General features: G+C 35.5%; 2 protein-coding genes across 3 annotated transcripts in view; one reads left to right on the top strand and one right to left on the bottom strand.

The window, feature by feature from the left end:
• LOC107753542 (voltage-dependent calcium channel subunit alpha-2/delta-4-like) overlaps positions 1-11,072 on the top strand; it is a 45,522-nt gene that overhangs the window by 32,511 nt on the left and 1,939 nt on the right. The window contains exons 27-35 of one of the 2 annotated variants that reach the window (XM_016569703.1): positions 6,086-6,147; positions 6,738-6,752; positions 7,060-7,104; positions 7,257-7,319; positions 9,910-9,980; positions 10,072-10,147; positions 10,254-10,306; positions 10,416-10,471; positions 10,690-10,710. In XM_016569703.1, coding sequence (XP_016425189.1) covers positions 6,086-6,147; positions 6,738-6,752; positions 7,060-7,104; positions 7,257-7,319; positions 9,910-9,980; positions 10,072-10,147; positions 10,254-10,306; positions 10,416-10,471; positions 10,690-10,710 — 462 coding nt within the window. The remainder of the gene's footprint in view (positions 1-6,085; positions 6,148-6,737; positions 6,753-7,059; positions 7,105-7,256; positions 7,320-9,909; positions 9,981-10,071; positions 10,148-10,253; positions 10,307-10,415; positions 10,472-10,689; positions 10,711-11,072) is intronic. The other variant, XM_016569704.1, reaches the window with a different exon arrangement.
• On the bottom strand, positions 546-4,572 carry lrtm2b (leucine-rich repeats and transmembrane domains 2b). Its single transcript, XM_016569705.1, has 3 exons — positions 4,270-4,572; positions 3,455-4,201; positions 546-1,071 (listed from the first exon to the last, which is right to left on the bottom strand). Exons 1-3 carry the CDS (start codon positions 4,292-4,294, stop codon positions 593-595), a joined length of 1,251 nt encoding a protein of 416 aa, XP_016425191.1. The 5' UTR covers positions 4,295-4,572; the 3' UTR covers positions 546-592.

Here is an 11,072-nt window from a genome sequence, read left to right as displayed (position 1 = left end):
CGCCTGCTGCGAGCTTCAGTGTAAATATTGCGTCAATATCAAATCAATTTGAGCGCGATTTAAACCCGGATGATTGTAACCACTCTAAGTTCGTCTGCCTTGGGAAAGCTAGCGTGTCTCCGACATCGTGATAACACTTGTTGCCTTCTCTAGTGCAGCTCAACCAGGTCTCGTCCCATTCGTCGGTATTTGTGATATCACAAATCCCGGAAAATGTGCGTTGTAGTCCAAACGAGTCGTTCGTTGTAGTTTTTGTAAAGTGATTTCTGTTAAATAAAATATCTTCTTTTGAAGTGGACTTTGAGCTTTATAACTTTGCAGATCTTTTTTATGCTCAAACAGCAACATTACAGACTAACTAAAGTTGAAAAAGTGAAAAAGCATAATAGGACCCCTTTAAATCTACTTAACAGCTATAGAGTAGTTGAATATATTTGTCTTTTTGAATCTTTTTGAGCCAGTTTGTAGGAGCTGTAATTGCTCCTGAACTACATCGGGTCATTTGCTCTCCAATTCTCGCTCCCAAACAAATATTTATAAATCTATGTACATCAATGATAAACTATAGCTTCCGATAGGTTCCTCATGTGCTTTAAACACACACTTCTGGAGGAAATGCCATCCACACTACGCACTCTGTGGCTTCTGCTCCCTTTCCGATAGTCGGCATCAGATCCTCCTTTTCATCCTGTTCTGGTTCCTTTGCCACCATCAGCGGCTGTTGCCGCTGGCTGTTTCTCTCTATCAGCTGCTGCTGTTCGTGAGCCATCAGCATTGCGTAGATGCAGCCGTAGGTGGCTGTTACCACCATCATCACACACACCACGCCACACACCACCCCAGCTACCACCACCGTGGCAGTCGCTCGACGCACACTCACAGGCCGGTAGCGCTGGCACATGCAGTCTCCGGCCGACCCGGCTGGTACCTGGTGGCCCTCGGCTGCAGATGGGTCCCTGGTCTCCAGATAGAGGGGGTAACAGTGTCTGAACATCTCCATAGGGATACTGCGAAGATCCTTACCATGCAAATTAGCAGGAAAGGAGCAGTTGGCGGAATCTATGCTGCCACCTATGGAATGATAAAAGAGAAAGACATATAACTTTTATGGAAATTGAAATGCAATTTAACCCTCTGGTGCTCCTTTTATGGGAGTCACACATGTGGTCTTCACAGTCAAAAGTGACCGGACACCTAAAATGTAACTTTTTCCCCCCCCAGTAAAATCAATGTAACATATTTTTGTTTAATAATATTTTTTCTTTTGTATTTTGAGAGAATTTCATGGCACTAATTAATATTTATGCAATAGTTATGATACATTTTTCCCATTGAAAATAATACAAAATGTTTTTTTTCAAATATTTTCTATTATTTTTCAATTATGGCAGTATTTCATGTTACAATAGAGACAATGCCTTTAAAATCCAATTGTTTAAGCCAGATTAGTGCCATCTGATGGGAGTAAAATAAGAAAAACATCTGCAATTCCATGGTTTAGCCCATAGATTCCCATATAGCTCTATATAAAAGGCCTATAAATTCTCTAATTGTTTTTAGACATAAATACTTCTTTTTATTAAGTTGTTGGTTTGGATATATATTTAGACATTTTCAAAGACAACTTTTTTATAAAGGTTTAGATTTTATTTGATTTGAAATGTTGATTTAAAGCGTCAGTTTTTGAATTATTATTACTACAGTCAAACCTGAACACAGAGAAAGCATTTTGTTACACAAAACTTTAAAATTCTATAAAAATGTAACAAAAATGAACAGGACTGTTTTTTCATAGCTTAATCCTTCTGGGTCTGATCTGATTTCAACCTCTTATTTCAATTTTCTGACTCGTTATGGCTATACCGTTATAGCCATACCAATTCATTTGAATGTGTATAATTGTGTATGTGTGTGTGTGTGTGTGTGTCTGTGAGTGTGAGTGTGTGTATGTGTGTGTGTGAATGGATTTGTTGGTTTTGCACTCTTGATGTTTTAGAGTTTCACCCCGTCATTGCTGTGTACTTTTTTTCTGCATTGTGGCAGATTTGTAGATTTTACACACAAAAATTTGCAGTTTTTGTCAATTTCCCATTAATTTCCTATGGTCGGTCATTTTTGACCGAAGACCACAAGTGTGTCTATTTTTTTTTTTACAACCATTTAGCCTGTTCGATCCTCAATTTTTTTTGTGTGTTCACATTCCAAATGCCATAAAAGTCACCAAGTTTCATACCATTCAGATGAAGCTGTGATTTTTAAAAATTAAAAACAAAAATGTTTCCGGTCAAAAGTGACCGAAGAGCACCAGAAGTTAAGATATTAAAATGTAAAATAAAAAAAGTGAAATGTATTGGTTTATGTTAAATATGTAGATAGAGTATCTTTAAATTTATATTTTAATATATAATATATATATATATAATTTTAATTTATAGTTGTAAAATAGAAAACAGTTATTTTAAATTGTAATAATATTTCACAATAACATTTTTATTAAATATATTTTTTTTGTATTGTTTTATATATATATATATATATATATATAATATTTTTAATTAATATACATATAAATATAAATATATGAAAATTCTTACAAATGTTGATAAGCCGATAAGTAATTTAATGTTTTGGCCATTAACTGATAAATTCTCAGTAATAAATTCTATATTAATTTGTCTAAATAAATAAAAAATAAATCAGTGAAAAAATATAATAAAAAGAATTATATATATTATTCATTCATAATTTATTATTTTATGTTTAATTTGAATACACACAGACACATAATTACATATTATATTATATTATATTATATTATATTATGATTAATTTAATGGATTTAATGTTAGTCACTGAACATTGATGGTTGGACCATCTTTAAAAAACTGTAAAAAATAGTTTTAAATGCTACAAGTGAATTTAGACATCACAACATTATAATTAACACATCACAGCATTATAATTGACACTATGAAATATGGGTATTCATTTTGAGATTTGTTAAAGATTGCAATTAAGAGTGTTATTGAATTATTTAATTGAATTAAATCATGGCAAAGGTAATCTAAATGTAAAAATAGAGTAAATGAGCTTGCAAATTAAAGTCATCCGGTGAAACAAAACACTTCTTTCTGGTGATATATGGCGGTTTTCTCTAATCATTCAGTCCACTTAAACCCTGTCCCTTTATTACAATCGACTGCAACTCACATTCTGATCCGCCTCCTGTCAATTAATAATTGAAGGATAGAATCACTTCTCTCGCTACATTTTTTTGATAACAAATTTTATTTTCATTTACATCACAATACATTTGATAGGTTCTGTCGCTACTTTCTTTACATTGTGACTTTAAATCTCTTAAATCTCTCTAAATCGGCAGATACTGTAACTGATATGGTACTGATATATTGTGCATAACTAATTCCCAGCAGTGATAAATGACCTCTCTCACCTGTGTATACAATCCATTCCAGCCAATGCTTGAGTGGAATTAAATTACAGTTACAATTCCATGGGTTTCCATCGAGCAGAAGTTGCTGTAGAGCGGTCGCTGGCTCAAGTGAAGTCCGCTGCAGAGTTCTCAGCTTGTTGCCCATAAGCGAGAGCCACACTAGATTCTGGAGCCCATCCAGCAGGTGTGTGGGCATGGAGCTTAGACTGTTAAAGGAAAGATCTAGACGCCTAAGCTCAGTCAGACCTTTGAACTGTTCTGGATTCAGTTCCTTAAGCCTGTTGTCTCTTAGAACCAGTTCTGTTAGGCTGCCGAGGTCAGAGAACAAGTTAACGGGGAGCCTCACAAGGAGGTTTTCAGAGAGATCCAGGACCTCCAGGTTGTTCAAGTGGGAGAAGCTTGAAGGGAAGACACTGGAGAGAAGGTTTCTGGAGAGGTCTAGATGAAGCAGACTGCTGAGATTGGAAAAACACCCAAGGTTGATGCTGGAGAGAAGGTTTCTGGAGAGGTCTAAATGTAGCAAGCCACTAAAATTGGAGAAACTCCCAGGTTCCACAGTGGTGAAGTTGTTATTTGAGAGGTTGAGGTAGCTTGTGTCAAAGGGAAGCTGGTCCAGGATGGAGTCCAAGGAAGCCAGTTGGTTAAGGTCACTGCAGGCTGTGTGGTTTACATTGCAGGAACAGCCTGATGGACATCTTGTAGATGTTCCACAAGAGCTCAGAAGAGTCATCAAGAGACCTGAGGAAACTAGAGAAAATGGAGAGGGTTAGGAAATCGTGAAAGTTGAGGATGTTGTAATAGGTTGAGGATCTTACCTATAATGTTCATGCTGGACCGCATTGTCCACCAAACCCTGTTGTAACAGTTCCTGAGCAAACCTTTGGAGGAGCATCCACTGGTCTACACCAAATGAATGCCTTCCTTCTCCATCATGATGAATCCACCAGGAAATTTGTTGAATTCACTTGGGATTGCTGTAGTTGTTGCAAAACTGGTAACAAACAAAGCAAACACTGTTAAAAGAATGAGTAAAGAAGGATGGGTGCTATGATGCATGTTCTGCTGGTACAGATTTTATGCAACATTACTAATAAGCTGACTACAATTAAAATGTTCAATGAATGCCCTGTGAAGGCTGAACATATATTACATCATGAGGTCAGCACAACAGCACAGACCTGACATGAATTTGAGATAATAAATCAGAGCTGAGAACAACATCCGCTTTATCAGTGAAAAGAGGATCAAATTGTGCGTGCTGGAATGTGCACTTTTCATAATACATAAAATTGAATGAAATCTGTTAAAAAAAAATCCCAGATATTTCTATATCTGATTAAAGTGGAATGTTCTATAGATCTAGAATAGAAAGAAAACCCTAAAGAAAATTATTAAAAGCATAGATTTAAGAATCGAATGGTATGAATTTATATTATACTAAAATTGTTGTAAAGAAGGCAATTATTCTGTTTAACGAAGTCCTAAATATTGAATAGCACAAACAACGACCACTGCTTTTTTTAACCTAATCAGTGAGAAATGATTATGACTGCACTAAAAGCAAATCAGACCTGAAACATACCTTCCAGCAGTCCTCATCTAGGGGTCCTCATGATTACTCCTCTCAAGACAGAGTGAGCGAATCAACAGAAAATGAAAGAAACAAGAGGAACTGGCAGCTCACAGCTTGAAAAGTCCAGAGTGTGTATGAGCGTGGGTCACATCAGTAAGTAGGACTAACATTAGAACAGTCTGTGCCTGCCTGCACGGCCAGAGAGAGAGAGAGATGGATGGACTGAGGAGGGGGCAGAAGAGATAAAACACCAGCTGATACAGCTTAGAAACTGGTAGCCTCTTCAGTTTTTTTATGACTCTTTGTGGTAGCTTATGATGTTGAACATATAAGGATTAATCGTGTGATATACAGCGTCAACAGATGTTGTCAAGCAAAACATTAATACAGGGTTCTTACGCTCATGGAAAACCTGGAAATATCAGGGAATTTTAAAATGCAGATTTCCAGAGATAGAAGAATCATGGAAATTAATAGAAATATTTATGGAAATTGTTAGCAAAATATTTATTTATCTTGTTATGACAATATCTAAAATATTTACTTCATTTGAAATTGTGAGTACTGTCTCAATAAAAGATTTTTGTCCAAAATATATATATTTTTGTAATGCTCAGCACAGAAAAATATTTAATTGACTAGAAATATGAATGAAATCTCTATAATATTATATAAAAAATATCCAGTAATCACAAACAACTGAAAAATAATGGAAAAATTATAAAATATGTAATATATTATAATATTATATTATATATTTATATATTAAATATATTATTATAAAAGTATTTATGGAAGTTGTCATCAAAATATTATTTTGTTATGATTATGTGTTGATATGACCAGCTCTAAAATATTTAATTTCACTAGAAATTGTCTATAAAAGGATTTTAAAGTCGCTGGAAACATTATTGTAAATATTTATGGACGTTTTTATCCAACATATATATTTTTTGTAATGCTCTGCACAAAACTATTTAATTGACTGGAAATAAGAATGCAACCTCTATAAAATGATCTTAAAAGTTTTCTGATTTTCCTTTTTCTTCCATGTGCAGCTATTGGAATGCAAGCATCCCTGGACTTGCTGGAGAGAGTGCTCCTGTCTATTGCCAAACAAGTGAGTTTTACCTCAAAAATATTCATATTAGTTATTTATTATTATTTATGTCCTGCAAGAAAATGTGTACATTTTCTGTTGAATTTATGTACATTTCCTTCAACCCAAAAACACTATGCAAAGCTATGAGTAATTCAAAATGAAACATCTGTAAAAAAAAATCAATACGGAAAATTCCTTCATATTAACACACCACACTGAGCTGTATTTTACCGACTTTTCTTGAGTGTGTGTAGTGTAAAGGGAGACTCTATGACAACAATCTAGCAAATATTAAGTGTTGTGGTCCTGAACTGGCGAATGAGCAAATAGTGTTTGTCACTGGAGAGTTCTGAGCGTACATGTACATGCTCACGTCTGCAGGCCTCCAAGCAATTTATCAAGATGCTTGCTCCTTACCAAACACTTTTTTATTCAGTGCGACTTGCCACATGACTTATGGTCTCTTCTGGGGTTTAAACCTAGGACTTTTCAAACACCACCCCTGTTTCACACAATCATCTAGTGCAACACACACAAACAACTCTCCAAAACATTTAATCTTTTCCTACTCGTTTTCTTATTCTTCTTCCCTTATTTTCTCTGGTCAGCCAAACAACACAGATGTAAGTATTGCATTGTTATTTCTAAGGCATGTTCAACTAATATGGTACACTTTGGTGTCCCATTACTTTTTTTAAGTACATACAACCCCACACAAATTTAGACATGCACCAAATTAGTTGCAGTTTTTATTTACAACCACCATTTGTTAGCAAAAAACTCTTTTTAGGCCCTAATTTGTACCCCATTCATAGTGTCGTAATGTACAGTTAATTTCACAACTGTAGTGTTTTCTCAGTATAATGCATTTGATAAAATGTTCTTGTCCATTTACTAATGCCCTTGTGGTTGCCTTCTTCCTCTTTGCAGTGCAGTGATGTGGACGGGATATGTCCTCTCAGCTGTGAGAGCGTTGTGAGTGAAGCTAATTGACTCTTCTTTGTGTTATCTTTATGTAATCTGTGAATCGTTGTTCTGAATCAGTTTACACGAACCGATTCACTAGAATGAATTCTGATCCAGTGGGAGGGAGATTGTCAATTCTAATCCATCTCTGTTTTTCACAGGATGTGAACTGTTACCTTGTTGACAATAATGGCTTCACGCTGGTCTCAAAGGAAAAAGGGGATGTGAGTATTTCAAACAGTTCATTGAACACACATTGACCTTTTGTGACAACATGCCCCAACAGCATTTATTCACAGAAGAGAAGCTGGAAGATGTTGACTTGTGTTAGGTGACGGCTCTAGCTGTGCTCAGGTGTTTCCAGTGCCCAGGGGGTTTGGTGTGAAGGGCAGGTGACAAGATGAGGACTCGATAATGTAACACAAGCTTGTCCTTGGAGCGAATAGATGGGGTCTCAAATGAGACAGTGATTGAGAGAATAAGAATGGACCTGGTGAAAGTGGATTAGCTGGGAAAGGTTGCCACATCTTTTTGAATTTTATCTTTTGGGCTTTTATTTATAGGACAGTAAAGTGCATACAAAAAATAGGAGCATCGAAATGGAGAATGACGCCCTTTATAGAAATGAATATGATGCTTGCATACAATCGTTGACCAACAGAAGGCTGCTTGATTTAAAAGTAATTTTTGTGGGAGCTGTGCTTCATACTGTACATTGATACACTATTGACAATACACAATTGACTAATCAATGTGACCTTACCTTTATACATTCTGAGTAGCGCACGACTTAGTTCAAGTTTACTAAAAAAATTAAAACTTCCTGAAAATGTGCTCACCCTCTGGGCATTCAAGAATGAGATACGTTTGTTTCTTCATTGGAAAAGATTTGGAGAAATTTAGCATTACATCACCAATGGATTCTCTGCAGTGAAAGGGGTGCCTTCAGAATGAGAGTCCAAACAGCTGATAAAAACATCACAATAATCCACAAGTAATCCACACGACTCTAGTCCATCATTTAACATCTTATAAAGTGAAAGGCTCTATGTTTGTAATCATTTGTGTTTGTAAATCCATTAAGTTTTTAACTTCAAGCAGTTGCTTCCAACTAAAATACAAGTCCTCTATCCATAATATTGCTTTCTCCAGTGAAAAAGTCATCTTGTCTGAATCAGGAGAAGAATATGGATAGGTCAAGCACCATTTACAATCAAAAAACAGTACAAAACAGTTATAAACAAATATGTTGGTGGATTTTGATGTGAGAGGACTTTTTCACTGGAGTAAGTGTTATTATGGATTATGGACTTTATTTTGTATTTTAGCCAGAAGTGACATTTTAATGTTAAAATGTTTTAAAGGGGTCCAACGCGTAAAAAGACAGTATAAGTCATTATAATCCGTAATTATGTCCCCACTGGATATAATGGGTTTTAATGTTTTTGTCTTGTCGCTCCGGCCGGACACGCATTACAGTATGTTAAGGGGGGTAACATTTCCGTCACACACTTGAGATATTCGGCCAATCACAACGCATCAGAGCACACCTCGCTTTTCAGACCGATGAGCTTTGTAAAAATCGACGCGTTTCAGAAAGGCGGGGCATAGAGGAGAAACAATAATGTACAGTATGTGGAAAATAATGTGTTTTTTTAACCTTAAACCACATAAACACATTTCATTACACCAAATACACAAAATAATGTTCTTTTTTAGCAACGTCATATGACCCCTTTAATGATGTATTTCTTTCTTACAATCATGAAGATTATCACTTCGCAAGACATTTAATTGATGTACTGGGGATTTTTATTACTTGGATTACTTGTGGATTATTGTAATGTTTTTATCAGCTGTTTAGACTCTCATTCTGATGGCACCCATTCACTGCAGATGATCCATTGGTTGAGCAAGTGATGTAATGCTAAATTTCTCCAGATCTTTTCTGAAGAAGAAACAAACTCCTATAATTCTTCAGTGGCCTGAGGGTGAGTACATTTTCAGAAAGTTTCCATTTTTTTTGTTAACTATTCAAAAACCATATAGATTTTTCTCCTTCAAAAACATTGTTTAGTGCATTGTTATTATAAATCATGATATTTTAGTCAACAGTATGTTTTATTTAAATCATTATGATAAATGTCATCATTATTGTATGGCACCCATTCACTGCAGATGATCCATTGGTTGAGCAAGTGATGTAATGCTAAATTTCTCCAGATCTTTTCTGAAGAAGAAACAAACTCCTATAATTCTTCAGTGGCCTGAGGGTGAGTACATTTTCAGAAAGTTTCAATTTTTTTTGTTAACTATTCAAAAACCATATAGATTTTTCTCCTTCAAAAACATTGTTTAGTGCATTGTTAATTATAAATCATGATATTTTAGTCAACAGTATGTTTTATTTAAATCATTATGATAAATGTCATCATTATTGTTGACTTATGTATTAGATTAATTGTGTATTATTGTATTTGGTTGCATATATCCATATGCTGACAATGGTTTCATACCATAACCGCAGCTGTTTGTTGCAACACATGCATTGTAGCTATGTGAGCAGTAGCCAGGAGATGAATGCTTATGGAGTCTAATCCCAGATTGCCGTGGGGCAGACAGGGCAGAATCAGGCATCTGTTTGCACAACTGGATCACTGCACATCTGTCTGTCTATGAGCGTGTAGGTGTGTGTGTGTTTATTCATCATGGGATTCAGAAATTATTTCATATTGTGTCATACTGTATATCTAAACCTGAATAATCCTTCAGTCTGCTGTATGTATGCTTTAGTCTCTGTGTCCTTTCACACAGGTTGGTAAATTCTTCGGGGAAATAGACGGATCTGTCATGGCCCAGTTACTAAAATCTGGCCTGTTTAAAAGGTAACTGGTCTCCTCAGTGAATTATTCCTTTATAGTTTAGTGGTACTTTCAAAATCTGAGCATGAAGTAATGCTGTATATTGTCCTACAAGGGTGACTCTGTATGACTACCAGGTCATGTGTAAGAACGCCCATCATCACACTAGTGGAGCTCAACCACTGCTCAGCGTATGTACACCTTAGCATCTATTAGAGAGAAACTATTCTTTATAGTGCATAATGCAGTCTATATTGTACTGACACTGTTGACAATCCACCTCTGTTCACCTCACAGCCTTTCTATGGTGTGCTGGCATTAGTAAAGTGGTTCTTCTCACATTTTGTGATGTAAGTGCTGTTTGAGGTTGTGAAACCAGGGGGAACATGAGCTATTTTATTCATTTGAGATGTAATTTGATTTGCCAGTAAAAATTTATCCTCAATTTTAAACTTACAGGTTTCTGTTGGAGTTCAACATCTGTGGTCTTTGGCATAATGACTATGTTGTGGATGGTAAGTTAGGAAGTTATGAAGGATGTAACGTTTTTGTTTTTGTTCAAACTTCAGAAATCCTCAAACACCCAGACATGTAAACCTCATCTCCATCTCAGTTATATTTTTGTATAATTTAATGTATCATTTTATGTAGTGTCAGTCTCTCATTTCTTCATTCTCCATTTCCATTGTTGTTCATCATTTTGCTGTAATTGTTTCTCATTGACACTGTTCAGCTAAAGCTGGGTTTCACGCATGTAAGTATCCACATGTGTACATGAGCAAATGTCCTTCATTTAGTTTGTGCCTTTCTATAGCCAGGATCCAAATTAGAGCCTGATAATTTGTAGCTAATGAAATGACTTAGTCATCTGTAGTGACTTTAGCATAGATCTAGGTTTTCTATGGTTTTCTTGACAAAATATTAGTCAAGTCTGAAAGTTTAGAAGATCCTGATTTATTATCACAACGAAATCTCCACAACACAAAAGAAACAAGCTGCAACACAACGCAATTGACACAAAACAATGGAAAGAAACGTAACACAATGGAAACAAGTCACAACACAATGGAAACAAGCCGCAAAACAACGAAATTTGTGCAACACAATGAAAAAAAT

Source organism: Sinocyclocheilus rhinocerous, unplaced genomic scaffold (assembly GCF_001515625.1).
Source record: "Sinocyclocheilus rhinocerous isolate Xijiao unplaced genomic scaffold, SAMN03320098_v1.1 scaffold200, whole genome shotgun sequence".
Taxonomy (NCBI): domain Eukaryota; kingdom Metazoa; phylum Chordata; class Actinopteri; order Cypriniformes; family Cyprinidae; genus Sinocyclocheilus; species Sinocyclocheilus rhinocerous.
Note: the sequence above shows the minus strand (reverse complement) of the source record. Positions and strands in the feature narration are given on the sequence as shown.

Excerpts from the sequence above, each read along its gene's own strand:
- lrtm2b (XM_016569705.1), bottom strand. The coding sequence starts at position 4,294 with ATGCGGTCCAGCATGAACATTATAG. Across the intron at positions 4,202-4,269 it reads GTCCAGCATGAACATTATAG|TTTCCTCAGGTCTCTTGATG; the intron begins GTAAGATCCTCA and ends CATTTTCTCTAG. Across the intron at positions 1,072-3,454 it reads GGAATGGATTGTATACACAG|GTGGCAGCATAGATTCCGCC; the intron begins GTGAGAGAGGTC and ends ATCATTCCATAG.